The sequence below is a fragment of the Hyperolius riggenbachi genome, chromosome 4, assembly GCF_040937935.1.
Source record: "Hyperolius riggenbachi isolate aHypRig1 chromosome 4, aHypRig1.pri, whole genome shotgun sequence".
Classification (NCBI taxonomy): Eukaryota; Metazoa; Chordata; class Amphibia; order Anura; family Hyperoliidae; genus Hyperolius; species Hyperolius riggenbachi.
In genome coordinates, this window is record NC_090649.1 from 91,284,506 (window position 1) to 91,303,869 (window position 19,364).

Below are 19,364 nucleotides of genomic sequence, written 5' to 3' on the forward strand. Positions count from 1 at the left end.
GAAAGATTTTACAATGGACAAACACCAACTAAATCATTTATACATAATTATTGTAAAAATTAAGCGCTTTTTTACATTATGTTATTTTCACTGGAGTTCCTCTATAAAGTGTGCAGACAGCGCAGAGTAAAGGTGGCCACTAATGGTCCAATTTCTAGCGAAAAATCATTCGAGCGATCAGAAATTCTAATCATATTGGTTGTAAATTATCTCAGTTGATGGGCACAGTCGATTACAAACGATTATAAAAACAGTCGTCCAACTGGATTTTTGGCAAACCAAAATTTGGATTTTCTTGTTGGTTGTGATAGATAGGAATCAATGACCAGAATTTCTGATGGCTCAAACGATTTTTCGCTAGAAATTGGACCGTTAGTGGCCACCTTAAAGGAATACTGTAGGGGGGTCGGGGGAAAATGAGCTGAACTTACCCGGGGCTTCTAATGGTCCCCCGCAGACATCCTGTGTTGGCGCAGCCGCTCACCGATGCTCCGGCCCCGCCTCCAGTTCACTTCTGGAATTTCTGACTTTAAAGTCAGAAAACCACTGGGCCTGCGTTGCCGTGTCCTCGATCTCGCTGATGTCATCAAGAGCGCACAGCGCAGGCCCAGTATGGTCTGTGTCTGCGCAGTACACTCCTGGTGACATCAGCAGGAGCGAGGACACGGCAACGCAGGCGCAGTGGTTTTCTGACTTTAAAGGCAGAAATTCCAGAAGTGAACCGGAGGCGGGGCCGGAGCATTGGGGAGTGGCTGCGCAAACACAGGATGTCTGCGGGGGACCATTAGAAGCCCCGGGTAAGTTCAGCTAATTTTCCCCCGACCCCCCTACAGTATCCCTTTAAGGATGTTAGTATTTGTGCAACTTATACAACTTACAGGCCCATAGGCATTCATTGGGGTCAGTTTTTCTGCAGGCAGAACCCGTGTGTATTGGAAACAGGCCCTAGGCATTGAACAGATAGTTTTTCTTTAAGCCTGGAATTGTCGCCACTTTTGCAGAGAAGCATCTACGTGGCCGGTGGCAGAAACCGTTACATTCATTATAATGAGAATGTTCCTGTACAGATGTTCAGTAAATCATTGGGGCATTGATAAGATCTCGGCATAATTCTATATGCAATACTAATGAGCTTGCATATTTCATTGTCTGTGGATGTACAATATATAATCTAGAGACGTGAACTCAACAATGACGCCTGACTTACTGTCAGAAAAAACAAGAAAATGGATGAGTAAGCAGTGCTAATTGCAGTTTCTGTATACAAGGGTTCTCCCTATAGGATATGTTCATTTCAGTACAGGGGAACTTTGGTTGTCTGACTTTGGTTTGTTGATTGACAATCAGGCGTGTGTATGCATGGCAAACGACTAGATGAGTGACTGATAACAGGTGGTTAGATAACAACTGCAGTTTCTTAACTCTTATGCTGGGCGTATATACACGGTACGTTTTTGCCCGAGTAATCGAGCCGCTGTCTCGATTCCGGCGCATCCCCGCGGGCGCCCGGATCGATTCCCGCTCGTCACCGTGGGCGCTTATTTTCTTTTTGTTTTTTACCGTTGTCCTGCCCACGGTATCGAGCGGGGAATCGATCCGGCGGGTGATCGGACACGTCGGAAATTATCAATCGAGCCATCAGCGGCTCGATTACACGGTACAAAAACGTACCGTGTATTCCCAGCATTAGAAAGATAGCAACTACAGTTTCTTAACTCCTCCTGTACTGGAAACAATATGAGACTTTTCTTTGCTACTAATGTTCGATTTCTTATCTGTATTACACATACAATTCATCATATCATATGTTTATTTTCACTTCATATTTCCTTTAATTGACTAAAATGAAAATGGCTGTTACTTTCCAGATGACCCTCGTATATATCATCATTTACATTGATACTACTAAAAAACAAGCAGTTACATAATACAGAGTTGGTAGACAACATACCGTTAAATGTCAAAGTGACTATAAAAACACACGACAAATTACAAGAAAAAAAAGGAAGAGCGCCCTGTCTTGTAAGCAGGGCTTTGGAGTCGGAGTCGAGGAGCCGGGACAATTTGGGCACCCGGAGTTGGAGAAGTTGATTTCATAAACTGAGAAGTCGCAGTCGCGAGTCGGATGATTTTTGTACTAAATCCATAGCCCTAGTAAGTATTAGACTAGGGAGTCGTAGTCGGAGCCATTTTGGGTACCCGGAGTCGGAGTTGTGGTTTCATAAACTGAGGAGTCGGAGTTGGAGTCGGAAGATTTTTGTACCGACTCCACAGCCTTGCTTGTAAGTTTACAATCTAAAGGTGTCCATAGACCTAAAGATTAAGGGCAGACTCGACAAAGAGACAAATTTTATCTCTAATAGAATGTGATTAGAGACAAATTTGTCTCTTGTCAATTCTGCCCATACACTACAGGCCGATTCCCGTCCGATTTCAGCATGAAATCTTCAGGGAATCGCCTGAGCCGCCGCCCCCGCACCCCGCGCTGCCCCCCCATGTATAAATGTGCCCCCCCCCCCGTGTGCATTTATACGTTACCTGTCCTGTTGCGGCCTCCGGGCGGTGTCCCATAACCACCGAGGGGCTATCCGTACACGCTACTGGCACCTAGCGTCTGACGTCAGACACCAGTAGCATATACGTACAGCTGTCCGGAGGTTACAGGACAACGCGCGGAGGCCGCAACAGGACAGGTAACGTATAAATGCACACGGGGGGGCACATTTATACATTGCAGCGGGGGTTTCGTCGTCTCGCCGCTCGCTCGGAAATCGCCGTTGTTCCACTGCACACCCGACCAACCAACTTCGGCCCGTCATCTTGCAGCATGCACGATAGACAAAGCAACGAATTTCTGTCCTGAAGTTGGTCGCTTTGTCGGTCGGGTATGCACTTGACAGCAACGATTTTCATTCAATTATATAAATCAAATTGGATGGTCGATCGGCCACCAAGTCGCCTGAGGTATGGGCACCTTAACATACATGTAACTGTCTTATGTTTAGCATTTACTTATATTTGCAAAAAAAAGGGAGATGTATGGAGATCGAGATTCATATATCTGCTGCCATCTACAGTAACGTAAAAGTATTGCATTCTGGCTGTATGTTAATGTTGTGTCTCAATAAAGTTTGTTGTTGTTTCACTGACCATGAAGCTGACTAAACAATACATACACATTTTTGGCTCATGTAAACACACAGGACATCTTCATTAATGTGGCACATGCATACATCTAAGCTTTATATAAAGAGGAAATAGCTGACCTTTTTCCTAATGCCGTCACAATGGCTTCAAAAGAGCTGTCATGGCGGAGCAGCGGAAGGCTATGGCCGGAGAGAGTGGATTCTATATACTGCGAAAGGCCAAAGTACTTCCTGTTTTCATGGTACAACTCCATTCCCTGCTGGAAGCATTATATAGGAACATTTACATCTTACAATTCACCTGACACATGAAAAATATAAACCAAGACATCACTATTTACATTCTCAGCTATCTGCAGACATCCTTAGTTCCTCCAAATACGCACACGCCCAGCTGTGCTAAATTTAATGGCAGAATCTTGTTTAGACAAGATCATTTCAACAGTTTCTAATAGCTTTCTAAGTCCAAAGCCATTTGGTAAGAGTAGAAAAAATACAAATGCTTAAAAAACAAAACAACTCTGACTATAACGCACCCAGAGCATTATAGATAGAAAGTACAACAGTACTAGCTAGCTAAACCTCACCCACTGTTGAAAATTTCTGATATGGGGTTTCCTGTATCAAATTCAGCCTACCACCATCTTAAAATTGCGAGCACAAACGGCTGCATATTTTTACGTTTACGATTCTGGGAGAGGTGCGCTTGGAACCTGGAGTGCCGAAACAGTAGACTGATCAGAGGGAGGGGCTAATTAAAACAGAGGGTAATAGGAGAGGAAAGAAAAAAACATTGTAATTGTAAGGAGGTCATTAGTAATGACCCCACATTTGATCTCAGATCCAAAACTCCCTACAGATATATAGAGAATATGTACAGAAAGCCATAAAATGTTCCTGACAGCTTCCAGTCTCTCCCCCCCCCCCCCCCCTGAAAGACGCCGGGGACAAGCAGAGACCGTGGACAAGTACCATGTGGTGGACAGGTGAGAGTACCTTCGTTGTGCGCCGAATCGATGCTCTCCTGTTTTGCCGCCGGTCGAGCAAAATTTTCCACCTGGGCCAATTGACCCATTCGAGCGATTTCAGCCGGAAATCGCTGAATGGGTCGACTAATCATGCCAAATGCTGCACCGATTTCTCCCAGATTCAATCTGAGCGATTAAATTGGCCATATATCGATGGGAGAAATCGGTGAGTGTATGGCCTGCTTTAATATTTATAGTATAGACAAACTGCTCTATGATTTGCAGTGTGCACTGTGTGTATACAACAGGTTACACTTTCTACATTGCCCATATTCAGCAATTATGGAAATTAGATATTGTTAATTTCCCATTCTGCATACTTGTCTAAGGGCCCATTCACACTATGGCGATTAGCGGGCGATTCCTACTAATCGCCAAAGCGCTAGCGCAATTGCCCAACCCAATGGCAGGGATCTCACTGCCACAATTGCCGCCAATCGCGGGCGTTTCGAGATTAATGGCAATCCCAAAACGTGTCACCTGCAGCATTTTGCCACGATTATCGAGTGATCGTGGAACAGTGCTTAAACAAGCGCTAATCGTGATCGTCGAGAATCGCGAGAGTGTCCAGTGATTTTATCACACTAATCACAGTGAAATTACCCGCACAAAACAGTAGCGCTAAGCGCTACTGTTTTGCTACTTTCAAGTGTGAATGAGCCCTCAGGGTTGTGAGCAAGAATTACTGTCCCCCACACTACTATTACAGACAAGACGTTGGCATAAGACCAAGACCTTGTCCCACTACAGGGCAAGAAGTTGGCGCACTATTGTCCTAATGACAGGTACACTTGCAGCACATATATTTTCTGTGTCATGCAATACTTACATGGCTGTGTGAGGAAGGCCAGTGGATCTCGTTGTAGGGGCTGATCCGTGTGTTCTGGGTCTGTAAGGCATAGGGGCAGGAGGTAACATGGACGATCAGAATATTGGGGGAATCTCGCACTTCCCTGCAGTTGAGCAGTCGGTCCACCAGTCCGGCGGAGGCCTCACTCTGAGGATAGGGGCTGTACAGAGAGCTGTGAAGGGAGAGACACACAGGGGTTACACAGTGTTGAGGATAGGGGCAGTACAGGGAGCTGTGAGGGGAGAGACACACAGGGGTTACACAGTGCTGAGGATAGGGGCTGTACAGAGAGCTGTGAAGGGAGAGACACACAGGGGTTACACAGTGCTGAGGATAGGGGCTGTACAGGGCGCTGTGAGGGGAGAGACACACAGGGGTTACACAGTGCTGAGGATAGGGGCTGTACAGAGAGCTGTGAAGGGAGAGACACACAGGGGTTACACAGTGCTGAGGATAGGGGATGTACAGGGCGCTGTGAGGGGAGAGACACACAGGGGTTACACAGTGCTGAGGATAGGGGTTGTACAGGAAGCTGTGAAGGGAGAGGCACACAGGGGTTACACAGTGCTGAGGATAGGGGCTGTACAGGGAGCTGTGAGGGGAGAGACACACAGGGGTTACACAGTGCTGAGGATAGGGGCTGTACAGGGCGCAGGGGAGAGACACACAGGGGTTACACAGTGCTGAGGATAGAGGCTGTACAGAGAGCTGTGAGGGGAGAGACACACAGGGGTTACACAGTGCTGAGGATAGGGGCTGTACAGAGAGCTGTGAAGGGAGAGACACACAGGGGTTACACAGTGCTGAGGATAGGGGCTGTACAGGGAGCTGTGAGGGGAGAGACACACAGGGGCTACACAGTGCTGAGGATAGGGGCTGTACAGAGAGCTGTGAAGGGAGAGACACACTCGGGTTACACAGTGCTGAGGATAGGGGCTGTACAGGGAGCTGTGAGGGGAGAGACACACAGGGGTTACACAGTGCTGAGGATAGGGGCTGTACAGGGCGCAGGGGAGAGACACACAGGGGTTACACAGTGCTGAGGATAGGGGATGTACAGGGCGCTGTGAGGGGAGAGACACACAGGGGTTACACAGTGCTGAGGATAGGGGATGTACAGGGCGCTGTGAGGGGAGAGACACACAGGGGTTACACAGTGCTGAGGATAGGGGCTGTACAGGGAGCTGTGAGGGGAGAGACACACAGGGGCTACACAGTGCTGAGGATAGGGGCTGTACAGAGAGCTGTGAAGGGAGAGACACACTCGGGTTACACAGTGCTGAGGATAGGGGCTGTACAGGGAGCTGTGAGGGGAGAGACACACAGGGGTTACACAGTGCTGAGGATAGGGGCTGTACAGAGAGCTGTGAAGGGAGAGACACACAGGGGTTACACAGTGCTGAGGATAGGGGATGTACAGGGCGCTGTGAGGGGAGAGACACACAGGGGTTACACAGTGCTGAGGATAGGGGTTGTACAGGAAGCTGTGAAGGGAGAGGCACACAGGGGTTACACAGTGCTGAGGATAGGGGCTGTACAGGGAGCTGTGAGGGGAGAGACACACAGGGGTTACACAGTGTTGAGGATAGGGGCAGTACAGGGAGCTGTGAGGGGAGAGACACACAGGGGTTACACAGTGCTGAGGATAGGGGCTGTACAGAGAGCTGTGAAGGGAGAGACACACAGGGGTTACACAGTGCTGAGGATAGGGGCTGTACAGGGCGCTGTGAGGGGAGAGACACACAGGGGTTACACAGTGCTGAGGATAGGGGCTGTACAGAGAGCTGTGAAGGGAGAGACACACAGGGGTTACACAGTGCTGAGGATAGGGGATGTACAGGGCGCTGTGAGGGGAGAGACACACAGGGGTTACACAGTGCTGAGGATAGGGGTTGTACAGGAAGCTGTGAAGGGAGAGGCACACAGGGGTTACACAGTGCTGAGGATAGGGGCTGTACAGGGAGCTGTGAGGGGAGAGACACACAGGGGTTACACAGTGCTGAGGATAGGGGCTGTACAGGGCGCAGGGGAGAGACACACAGGGGTTACACAGTGCTGAGGATAGAGGCTGTACAGAGAGCTGTGAGGGGAGAGACACACAGGGGTTACACAGTGCTGAGGATAGGGGCTGTACAGAGAGCTGTGAAGGGAGAGACACACAGGGGTTACACAGTGCTGAGGATAGGGGCTGTACAGGGAGCTGTGAGGGGAGAGACACACAGGGGCTACACAGTGCTGAGGATAGGGGCTGTACAGAGAGCTGTGAAGGGAGAGACACACTCGGGTTACACAGTGCTGAGGATAGGGGCTGTACAGGGAGCTGTGAGGGGAGAGACACACAGGGGTTACACAGTGCTGAGGATAGGGGCTGTACAGGGCGCAGGGGAGAGACACACAGGGGTTACACAGTGCTGAGGATAGGGGATGTACAGGGCGCTGTGAGGGGAGAGACACACAGGGGTTACACAGTGCTGAGGATAGGGGATGTACAGGGCGCTGTGAGGGGAGAGACACACAGGGGTTACACAGTGCTGAGGATAGGGGCTGTACAGAGAGCTGTGAGGGGAGAGACACACAGGGGTTACACAGTGCTGAGGATAGGGGCTGTACAGGGCGCAGGGGAGAGACACACAGGGGTTACACAGTGCTGAGGATAGGGGATGTACAGGGCGCTGTGAAGGGAGAGGCACACAGGGGTTACACAGTGCTGAGGATAGGGGCTGTACAGGGAGCTGTGAGGGGAGAGACACACAGGGGTTACACAGTGCTGAGGTGAGGATAGGGGCTGTACAGGGCGCTGTGAGGGGAGAGACACACAGGGGTTACACAGTGCTGAGGTGAGGATAGGGGCTGTACAGGGCGCTGTGAGGGGAGAGACACACAGGGGTTACACAGTGCTGAGTATAGGGGATGTACAGGGAGCTGTGAGGGGAGAGACACACAGGGGTTACACAGTGCTGAGGATAGAGGCTGTACAGGGAGCTGTGAAGGGAGAGACACACAGGTGTTACACAGTGCTGAGGATAGGGGATGTACAGAGAGCTGTGAAGGGAGAGACACACACAGGGGTTACACAGTGCTGAGGATAGGGGATGTACAGGGCGCTGTGAGGGGAGAGACACACAGGGGTTACACAGTGCTGAGGATAGGGGCTGTACAGAGAGCTGTGAAGGGAGAGACACACAGGGGTTACACAGTGCTGAGGATAGGGGCTGTACAGAGAGCTGTGAGGGGAGAGACACACAGGGGTTACACAGTACTGAGGATAGGGGCTGTACAGGGCGCAGGGGAGAGACACACAGGGGTTACACAGTGCTGAGGATAGGGGATGTACAGGGCGCTGTGAAGGGAGAGGCACACAGGGGTTACACAGTGCTGAGGATAGGGGCTGTACAGGGAGCTGTGAGGGGAGAGACACACAGGGGTTACACAGTGCTGAGGTGAGGATAGGGGCTGTACAGGGCGCTGTGAGGGGAGAGACACACAGGGGTTACACAGTGCTGAGTATAGGGGATGTACAGGGAGCTGTGAGGGGAGAGACACACAGGGGTTACACAGTGCTGAGGATAGAGGCTGTACAGGGAGCTGTGAAGGGAGAGACACACAGGGGTTACACAGTGCTGAGGATAGGGGATGTACAGGGAGCTGTGAGGGGAGAGACACACAGGGGTTACACAGTGCTGAGTATAGGGGATGTACAGGGAGCTGTGAGGGGAGAGACACACAGGGGTTACACAGTGCTGAGGATAGAGGCTGTACAGGGAGCTGTGAAGGGAGAGACACACAGGGGTTACACAGTGCTGAGGATAGGGGCTGTACAGGGCGCTGTGAAGGGAGAGACACACAGGGGTTACACAGTGCTGAGGATCGGGGCTGTACAGGGAGCTGTGAGGGGAGAGACACACAGGGGTTACACAGTGCTGAGGTGAGGATAGGGGTTGTACAGGGAGCTGTGAGGGGAGACACACACAGGGGTTACACAGTGCTGAGGATAGGGGATGTACAGGGCGCTGTGAAGGGAGAGACACACAGGGGTTACACAGTGCTGAGGATAGGGGCTGTACAGGGCGCAGGGGAGAGACACACAGGGGTTACACAGTGCTGAGGATAGGGGATGTACAGGGCGCTGTGAAGGGAGAGGCACACAGGGGTTACACAGTGCTGAGGATAGGGGCTGTACAGGGAGCTGTGAGGGGAGAGACACACAGGGGTTACACAGTGCTGAGGTGAGGATAGGGGCTGTACAGGGCGCTGTGAGGGGAGAGACACACAGGGGTTACACAGTGCTGAGTATAGGGGATGTACAGGGAGCTGTGAGGGGAGAGACACACAGGGGTTACACAGTGCTGAGGATAGAGGCTGTACAGGGAGCTGTGAAGGGAGAGACACACAGGGGTTACACAGTGCTGAGGATAGGGGATGTACAGGGAGCTGTGAGGGGAGAGACACACAGGGGTTACACAGTGCTGAGTATAGGGGATGTACAGGGAGCTGTGAGGGGAGAGACACACAGGGGTTACACAGTGCTGAGGATAGAGGCTGTACAGGGAGCTGTGAAGGGAGAGACACACAGGGGTTACACAGTGCTGAGGATAGGGGCTGTACAGGGCGCTGTGAAGGGAGACACACACAGGGGTTACACAGTGCTGAGGATAGGGGCTGTACAGGGCGCTGTGAGGGGAGAGACACACAGGGGTTATACACAGTGCTGAGGATAGGGGCTGTACAGGGAGCTGTGAGGGGATAGACACACAGGGGTTACACAGTGCTGAGGATAGGGGCTGTACAGGGAGCTGTGAGGGGAGAGACACACAGGGGTTACACAGTGCTGAGGTGAGGATAGGGGTTGTACAGGGAGCTGTGAGGGGAGAGACACACAGGGGTTACACAGTGCTGAGGTGAGGATAGGGGTTGTACAGGGAGCTGTGAGGGGGGAGACACACAGGGGTTACACAGTGCTGAGGTGAGGATAGGGGCTGTACAGGGCGCTGTGAGGGGAGAGACACACAGGGGTTACACAGTGCTGAGGATAAGGGATGTACAGGGCGCTGTGAAGGGAGAGACACACAGGGGTTACACAGTGCTGTGGATGGGGGCTGTACGGGGAGCTGTGAGAGGAGAGACACACAGGGGTTACACAGTGCTGAGGATAGGGGCTGTACAGGGCGCAGGGGAGAGACACACAGGGGTTACACAGTGCTGAGGATAGGGGCTGTACAGGGAGCTGTGAGGGGATAGACACACAGGGGTTACACAGTGCTGAGGATAGGGGCTGTACAGGGAGCTGTGAGGGGAGAGACACACAGGGGTTACACAGTGCTGAGGTGAGGATAGGGGTTGTACAGGGAGCTGTGAGGGGAGAGACACACAGGGGTTACACAGTGCTGAGGTGAGGATAGGGGTTGTACAGGGAGCTGTGAGGGGGGAGACACACAGGGGTTACACAGTGCTGAGGTGAGGATAGGGGCTGTACAGGGCGCTGTGAGGGGAGAGACACACAGGGGTTACACAGTGCTGAGGATAAGGGATGTACAGGGCGCTGTGAAGGGAGAGACACACAGGGGTTACACAGTGCTGTGGATGGGGGCTGTACGGGGAGCTGTGAGAGGAGAGACACACAGGGGTTACACAGTGCTGAGGATAGGGGCTGTACAGGGCGCAGGGGAGAGACACACAGGGGTTACACAGTGCTGAGGATAGGGGCTGTACAGGGCGCTGTGAGGGGAGACACACACAGGGGTTACACAGTGCTGAGGATAGGGGATGTACAGGGCGCTGTGAAGGGAGAGACACACAGGGGTTACACAGTGCTGAGGATCGGGGCTGTACAGGGAGCTGTGAGGGGAGAGACACACAGGGGTTACACAGTGCTGAGGTGAGGATAGGGGTTGTACAGGGAGCTGTGAGGGGAGACACACACAGGGGTTACACAGTGCTGAGGATAGGGGATGTACAGGGCGCTGTGAAGGGAGAGACACACAGGGGTTACACAGTGCTGAGGATCGGGGCTGTACAGGGAGCTGTGAGGGGAGAGACACACAGGGGTTACACAGTGCTGAGGATAGGGGCTGTACAGAGAGCTGTGAAGGGAGAGACACACAGGGGTTACACAGTGCTGAGGATAGGGGCTGTACAGGGAGCTGTGAGGGGAGAGACACACAGGGGTTACACAGTGCTGAGGATAGGGGCTGTACAGAGAGCTGTGAAGGGAGAGACACACAGGGGTTACACAGTGCTGAGGATAGGGGCTGTACAGGGAGCTGTGAGGGGAGAGACACACAGGGGTTACACAGTGCTGTGGATGGGGGCTGTACAGGGAGCTGTGAGGGGAGAGACACACAGGGGTTACACAGTGCTGTGGATGGGGGCTGTACGGGGAGCTGTGAGGGGAGAGACACACAGGGGTTACACAGTGCTGAGGATAGGGGCTGTACGGAGAGCTGTGAAGGGAGAGACACACAGGGGTTACACAGTGCTGAGGATAGGGGCTGTACAGGGAGCTGTGAGGGGAGAGACACACAGGGGTTACACAGTGCTGAGGATAGGGGCTGTACAGAGAGCTGTGAAGGGAGAGACACACAGGGGTTACACAGTGCTGAGGATAGGGGCTGTACAGGGCGCAGGGGAGAGACACACAGGGGTTACACAGTGCTGAGGATAGGGGCTGTACAGGGCGCTGTGAGGGGAGAGACACACAGGGGTTACACAGTGCTGTGGTGAGGATAGGGGCTGTACAAAGAGCTGTGAAGGAAGAGACACACAGGGGTTACACAGTGCTGTGGTGAGGATAGGGGCTGTACAAAGAGCTGTGAAGGGAGAGACACACAGGGGTTACACAGTGCTGTGGTGATTATTGATGGAGAGCATGTGTAGACCTGTCACACATATTCATGGCAAATCAATCTAATGTGGGGAACAGACTGCACAGCATTCCCCACTGGTGCCTGCCTGTCCTTGTCACAGGGAGCGTGACACGCACACAGGATGGTCATTTAATGCTGGAAGGTCAGAAAGTCTCTATGTAAGTGAACATCTAGTTCTCTAACTCTGTCATCATTTTCCAGGATAGCTTTTTCCTGTGCTAAATACAGTTCTGCACATAAGATGTATTTTTACACAGGACATGACTCTCTTCATTGCAAGGCAAGCACGTTCCGCCCATCCATAATGACGATGAGTAGCAAATGTGTTCACCTCCGTTGTTGTGCATTACATAAGCCAAACTGATCGGAGATAGTGGAAAAGCATCGATCCTTGATGCTTCCCCGTAACCTCCAAGTATCTGTAGAATGAGAGAGGCCGAGAGCCCAATGCTGCAGTATCGTTGGACAAAGGGAGATATATAAGAACATGTGTGTGAGTAATATACTCACAAGGGTGGGTTGCAACAACTTGCAACCAACGCTCGTGGCAGAATTTTTGCAGGCACTTGTATTGACCTGAGGAAGCGAACCAAGACCTGTGAAACGCATCTTGGTGTTTTAAGGTGACCATACATTACTGAATTTTCCTGCTTGATTGACCATTCAGTTTCATCGTTTAATGCACAGGTGTCAAACTCAAGGCCCATGGGCAGAATGTGTCCCTCCTTGCCATTTTATGTGGCCCTCCAGAGCTTCAAAGGTGCATTATTTCATGTTAATTTTGTCACTGTAATTACCAATTCTGCATTTTGTACTAATTGACTATTGTAAGCAGTAAAAGAACAGCAAACTACCTTCCCATCCACAGGAGCACACTGCCTTCCCATCCAGAGGAGCACACTGCCTTCCCATCCAGAAACAGCACACTGTCTTCCCATCCAGAGGAGCACACTGCCTTCCCATTCAGAGGAGCACACTGCCTTCCCATCCAGAAACAGCACACTGCCTTCCCATCCAGAAACAACACACTGCCTTCCCATCCAGGAACAGCACACTGCCTTCCCATCCAGATACAGCACACTGCCTTCCCATCCAGAGGAGCACACTGCCTTCCCATCCAGAGGAGCACACTGCCTTCCCATCCAGAGGAGCACACTGCCTTCCCATCCAGAAACAACACACTGCCTTCCCATCCAGAAACAGCACACTGCCTTCCCATCCAGATACAGCACACTGCCTTCCCATCCAGAGACAGCACACTGCCTTCCCATCCAGAATCAGCACACTGCATTCCCATCCAGAGGAGCACACTGCCTTCCCATCCAGAGGAGCACACTGCTTTCCCATCCAGAAACAGCACACTGCCTTCCCATCCAGAGGAGCACACTGCTTTCCCATCCAGAGGGGCACACTGCCTTCTTATCCAGAAACAGCACACTGCCTTCCCATCCAGAGGAGCACACTGCCTTCCCATCCAGAGGAGCACACTGCCTTCCAATCCAAGGAGCACACTGCCTTCCCATCCAGAGGAGCACACTGCTTTCCCATTCAGAGGGGCACACTGCCTTCTTATCCAGAAACAGCACACTGCCTTCCCATCCAGAGGAGCACACTGCCTTCCCATCCAGAAATGGCACACTGCCTTCCAATCCAAGGAGCACACTGCCTTCCCATCCAGAGGAGCACACTGCCTTCCCATCCAGAGGAGCACACTGCCTTTACATCCAGAAACAGCACACTGCCTTCCCATCCAGAAACAGCACACTGCCTTCCCATCCAGAAACAGCACACTGCCTTCCCATCCAGAGCAGTGTGCCTTTACATCCAGAAACAGAACACTGCTTTCCCATCCAGAAACGGCACACTGCCTTCCCATCCAGAAACAGCACACTGCCTTCCCATCCAGATACAGCACACTGCCTTCCCATCCAGAAACAGCACATTGCCTTCCCATCCAGAAACAGCACACTGCCTTTCCATCCAGAAACAGAACACTGCCTTTCCATCCAGAAACAGCACACTGCCTTCCCATCCGGAGGAGCACACTGCCTTCCCATCCAGGAACAGAACACTGCTTTCCCATCCAGAAATGGCACACTGCCTTCCCATCCAGAAACGGCACACTGCCTTCCCATCCAGAAACGGCACACTGCCTTCCCATCCAGAAACAGCACACTGCCTTCCCATCCAGAAACAGCACACCACCTTCCCATCCAGAAACAGCACACTGCCTTTCCATCCAGAAACAGCACACTGCCTTTCCATCCAGAAACAGCACACTGCCTTTCCATCCAGAAACAGAACACTGCCTTTCCATCCAGAAACAGCACACTGCCTTCCCATCCGGAGGAGCACACTGCCTTTACATCCAGAAACAGAACACTGCTTTCCCATCCAGAAACAGCACACTGCCTTCCCATCCAGAAACAGCACACCACCTTCCCATCCAGAAACAGCACACTGCCTTTCCATCCAGAAACAGCACACTGCTTTTCCATCCAGATACAGCACACTGCCTTCCCATCCAGAAACAGCACACTGCCTTCCCATCCAGAAACAGCACACTGCCTTCCCATCCAGACTAGCACACTGCCTTCCCATCCAGAGCAGCACACTGCCTTCCCATCCAGAGCAGTGTGCCTTTACATCCAGAAACAGAACACTGCTTTCCCATCCAGAAACGGCACACTGCCTTCCCATCCAGATACAGCACACTGCCTTCCCATCCAGAAACAGCACATTGCCTTCCCATCCAGAAACAGCACACTGCCTTTCCATCCAGATACAGCACACTGCCTTTCCATCCAGATACAGCACACTGCCTTCCCATCCAGATACAGCACACTGCCTTCCCATCCAGAAACAGCACACTGCCTTCCCATCCAGACTAGCACACTGCCTTCCCATCCAGAGGAGCACACTGCCTTCCCATCCAGATACAGCACACTGCCTTCCCATGCAGAAAAAGCACACTGCCTTCCCATCCAGATACAGAACACTGCCTTTCCATCCAGATACAGCACACTGCCTTCCCATCCAGATACAGCACACTGCCTTCCCATCCAGATACAGCACACTGCCTTCCCATCCAGATACAGCACACTGCCTTCCCATCCAGACACAGCACACTGCCTTCCCATCCAGATACAGCAGACTGCCTTCCCATCCAGACACAGCACACTGCCTTCCCATCCAGACACAGCACACTGCCTTCCCATCCAGATACAGCACACTGCCTTCCCATCCAGAAACAGCACACTACCTTCCCATCCAGAGGAGCACACTGCCTTCCCATGCAGAAAAAGCACACCGACTTCCCATCCAGATACAGCACACTGCCTTCCCATCCAGACTAGCACACTGCCTTCCCATCCTGAGGAGCACACTGCCTTCCCATCCAGAGGAGCACACTGCCTTCCCATCCAGAAACAGCGCACTGCCTTCCCATCCAGAAACAGCACACTGTCTTCCCATCCAGAAGAGCACACTGCCTTCCCATCCAGAAACAACACACTGCCTTCCCATCCAGAGGAGCACACTGCCTTCCCATCCAGATACAGCACACTGCCTTCCCATCCAGATACAGCACACTGCCTTCCCATCCAGATACAGCAGACTGCCTTCCCATCCAGATACAGCACACTGCCTTCCCATCCAGATACAGCACACTGCCTTCCCATCCAGAAATAGCACACTGCCTTCCCATCCAGAAATAGCACACCGCCTTCCCATCCAGAAACAGCACACTGCCTTCCCATCCAGATACAGCACACTGCCTTCCCATCCCCCCGGTTGCTATTGTTGCTATGCTACTTTCTTTGAGACAATAAATGTTAAATCTTAATAAACAATTTGGCCCCTTACGTGATTGAGTTTGTCACCCCTGATTTAATGGATCGGGGGAGAATTGATTATATTCCATTGTGCTTGATGAAAGTATACTGTTAGTATGAAACATAACATCACTACTGTTGGATAAAGACTTTGGGAGTTAGAGCATTTACAGTTTGCAGAATTATATCTGATCTTTGTCTGGTCTTTACCATAAGACCTTCTATACAGAGTTCTGAGTGGGCGTGGCATCTACAGATGAATAATTACCTAGTGAGATCCCAGTGGGCGTGGTCATGAAGAAGGACATATAGCGTGTGGGGGTTCTGCATGGTTCTCTGTAGGAAACCTTTAAATTTCCCAGGAGCCTCGGCATCCATCTTCATGACATAGTGCCCCAGGCACTGCTTAGTTAGCTGCTTCTTCTCTACTCCAATCTCTAGAAGAACACCTACAGGTGTACAAACACAACTCGTTATCTCCACCTAGATCCCGACCCCTGGGTAAAAAACTCACACACATTACAGACAGCAAACATTCAAAAAGACATTAAAGGGGCACTATGGCGAAATGACTACTTATAACATCATTTAATATAAAATATGTGCAATTATAGCAATGTTTAAGACTTGTAGCTGAAAAAAACGTCAGTTTCAATATTACATTACACAAAATTACTGTTGGAGTCGTGTTGGTAGAGAGACTTTTCTGATGCCGATTCAGTGCATTCCATTGTGCAGTAAGAGAAAGGAGAGGAGCGCTCTCTGGTGCATTAACTTTTTTTAATTTAGCTTCTCACACAAGGAAAAATTAAAACTTACGATGTTAAAAATAAGACAAAGCTTATCACAATGTTGCAAATCACCGTGTCCTGGATGTAAATTCACCGGTCTGGCTTCCTCCACACTATGGCCAGTAGATGTGGTAATCCTAAGGATCCGGTTACGCACCAGAGAGCGCTCCTCTCCTTTCTTTTTTTTCTGTTTTCACCAGTAAATTTACCCTAATCCCAGAGTAAATCAGGAGCAGCACTCATTGGTGGTTTAACGATCATCTGTGGAGACACTAACTGGTTGAGCGCAGTGGAATACGTTTGATCTATTTTCTCATTGTGCAGTAAGAGGCAGCCTTATCAGCTGGTCGAGCTGCCGTTGTAATTCCCCATTCGATTTATTAAGAGAGGACTCCTCCAACTTCTACAGCTCATATGAACCGCCACACGTCTCAGGACAGTGACATACAGCTCTGAGGTAATTCCTACTATACCGTAGTGTAGAAAAAAGCTTGGTTAGACAATTCATACCTGAATTCCAAACACTGGAGAGCGTCTGCTGATAGATGACCTCTGACGGGGGGACACAAATAAGAAATTCAACTTTCTCAAAGGAGCCCAGGTCCAGGTTCTGGGTGCTGGAGTCAGCGATGGAGCACACGTGCGACAACAGCTTCTGTGCCACGGCCAACTGGGAGGGGCGGAGCTGGTGCCACTCCACTGAATAACCTGCGGCAAACACAACAGTCACTTACTGGCATGCAGTGGCGTCGCAGTAAGGGATGCAGAGGTAGCGACCGTACAAGCGCCCCTGGACCAGGGGGGCCCACAAGAGGTCCTCCTTCAACCACTTTATTATATATTTATTGGTGCTAAGCCGGTAATGATCACCGCTATATGTGCTTTGATTTGTTGAACCATTAATAGACTGTCCTCCTCCCCAGCTTACACCTCTCTGACATGCAGCTGTCCTTGGCAGGCTTTGGTGCTCCATATCAATTGTTAAAGGGAACCCGAGGTGAGAGTAATAGGGAGGCTGGCATGTTTATTTCCTCTTAAATAATGCACATTGCCTGGTCCTACCGATCCTCTGCCTCTATTACTCTAAAGGTGGCCATACACTGGTCAATTTGCCATCAGATTCGACCAACAGATAGATCCCTCTCTGATCGAATATGATCAGAGAGGGATCGTATGGCTGCCTTTACTGCAAACAGATTGTGAATCGATTTCAGCATGAAACCGATCACAATCTGTGGTGGTGCTGCCACTGCCGCCCCCGCATACATTACCTGCTCCGGCCGGCTCGAGTCCCCCGGTCTCCGCTGTCTCTTCTCCGCTGGGCTCCGGCTGGCTTCACTTCTTTCTGTCCGGGGAAGTTTAAACAGTAGGGCACTCTACTGTTTAAACTTCCTGCCGGGACAGGAAGTTCAGTAAAGCTGCAGCCCTGGAGCCCAGCGGAAAAGAGACAGCGGGGACTCGCGCCGCCGGAGCAGGTAAAGTATTGCGTCAGTCGTCGGGCATTCGAACGCCGATATCAACGCACTCACGACCCGCCCGCGATGGAGCAAAATCTTCCAGGCAGTGAGATCGCCTGGGACCCCGCAGTCCCCCGGTTGTATGGGGGCATTGGGAAGCCTCCTCGTGGCGCCTCTGGATAGTGCTAATGTAGCATGAACTAATTCCCGCAGGGCGACTGCTTTGCGGTGTTGGTTTTCGACCCTGCATATTTTGGCATGCGAAAGCAAATGCATATTTGCATGAGCAATGTCTCGTGATTAGCCAATAGGTCAAATTTGCAAAGCCAGATTTGTCAGGTTCACTTGGTTGATGCACACATTTTCTATCTGGTGTAATTTGCATACCTATGCAATAGTACACAGCCGCCTGTGGATATTTGTCTTTGTGCTACTGCGCAAGTGTGACTGTACTCACACCAGAGCAGCCAAGCGCCCCGTTTTCGGCGGGACGATCCCGATTTTGGGGGGCCGTCCCGCTGTCCCGCGCTGCCCCCGCCCCCTTTGTCCCGGCCGCTGGGGAGAGAGGGGGGAAAAACCCCGATCGAGGCACCAGCCCAGGATGCGTACGCGGCATGGATGCCCGCCTCCATTAAGCTTCTCCCTCCCTCCCTCCTAATGTGCCCCCCAGTGTCCCCTTCCCCCCCGCAGAGTAAACAAATGTGCAGCGGAGCAGGCTGTAACTCTTACCGTTGCCTCTCCGCTGCGTACTGGGATCCCATCTGCTCTTCTCGCGGCTTCCTGACACAGCACACTGCACATTTGTTTACTCTGCGGGGGGAAGGGGACACTGGGGGGCACATTAGGAAGGAGGGAGAAGTTTAATAGCGGCGGGCATCCATGCCGCATACGCATCCCCGGGCTGGTGCCTCGATCGGGTTTTTTTTATCCCCCCTCTCTGGCCACCCACACCCTCCTCCTCCTCCCCACCCACTTGCACCCTCATGCGCCTCCCTTTCGGGAGTAGTTAATTAAAAATATTAATTTAAAAAAAAAATGGTGGGCGTGGCTAGGGGGTGTGGCCTAAGTGTCCAGGTTTCGACCTTTAAAAAGTTGGGAGGTATGTCACACATGTGCAGTATAGCCACAGTTGAACATGAAGAGGAGTGTTGCCATGAGGACATATCTGACAAGGTCTTACTGGAGAGGTTTATAGGGTCCCTGCACAGCACTCGTGGTGTTGAGGAGGATATGAGAAGCCGATGGGCTAACCTCACCTACTACACTGTCCTATACTACCTAAACCTTGCCTGTCAATAATGGATATATAAAACAATGAAGAACAAAATACGGTAACTAAAATTTTAGAAAGTAAATCACAGCTTCTATATGAATGTCTGAGCTCCATCTAGTGGCC

General features: G+C 51.3%; 1 protein-coding gene across 4 annotated transcripts in view; it reads right to left on the minus strand.

The window, feature by feature from the left end:
• The window catches only part of GREB1 (growth regulating estrogen receptor binding 1), a 198,631-nt gene that overhangs the window by 77,116 nt on the left and 102,151 nt on the right, over nt 1-19,364 (minus strand). For 3 of the 4 annotated variants that reach the window (XM_068280291.1, XM_068280290.1, XM_068280293.1), the window contains 4 exons: nt 17,022-17,219; nt 15,989-16,169; nt 5,004-5,196; nt 3,267-3,406 (listed from right to left, as the gene is read on the minus strand). In XM_068280291.1, the coding sequence (XP_068136392.1) occupies nt 3,267-3,406; nt 5,004-5,196; nt 15,989-16,169; nt 17,022-17,219 (712 nt within the window). The remainder of the gene's footprint in view (nt 1-3,266; nt 3,407-5,003; nt 5,197-15,988; nt 16,170-17,021; nt 17,220-19,364) is intronic. The other variant, XM_068280292.1, reaches the window with a different exon arrangement.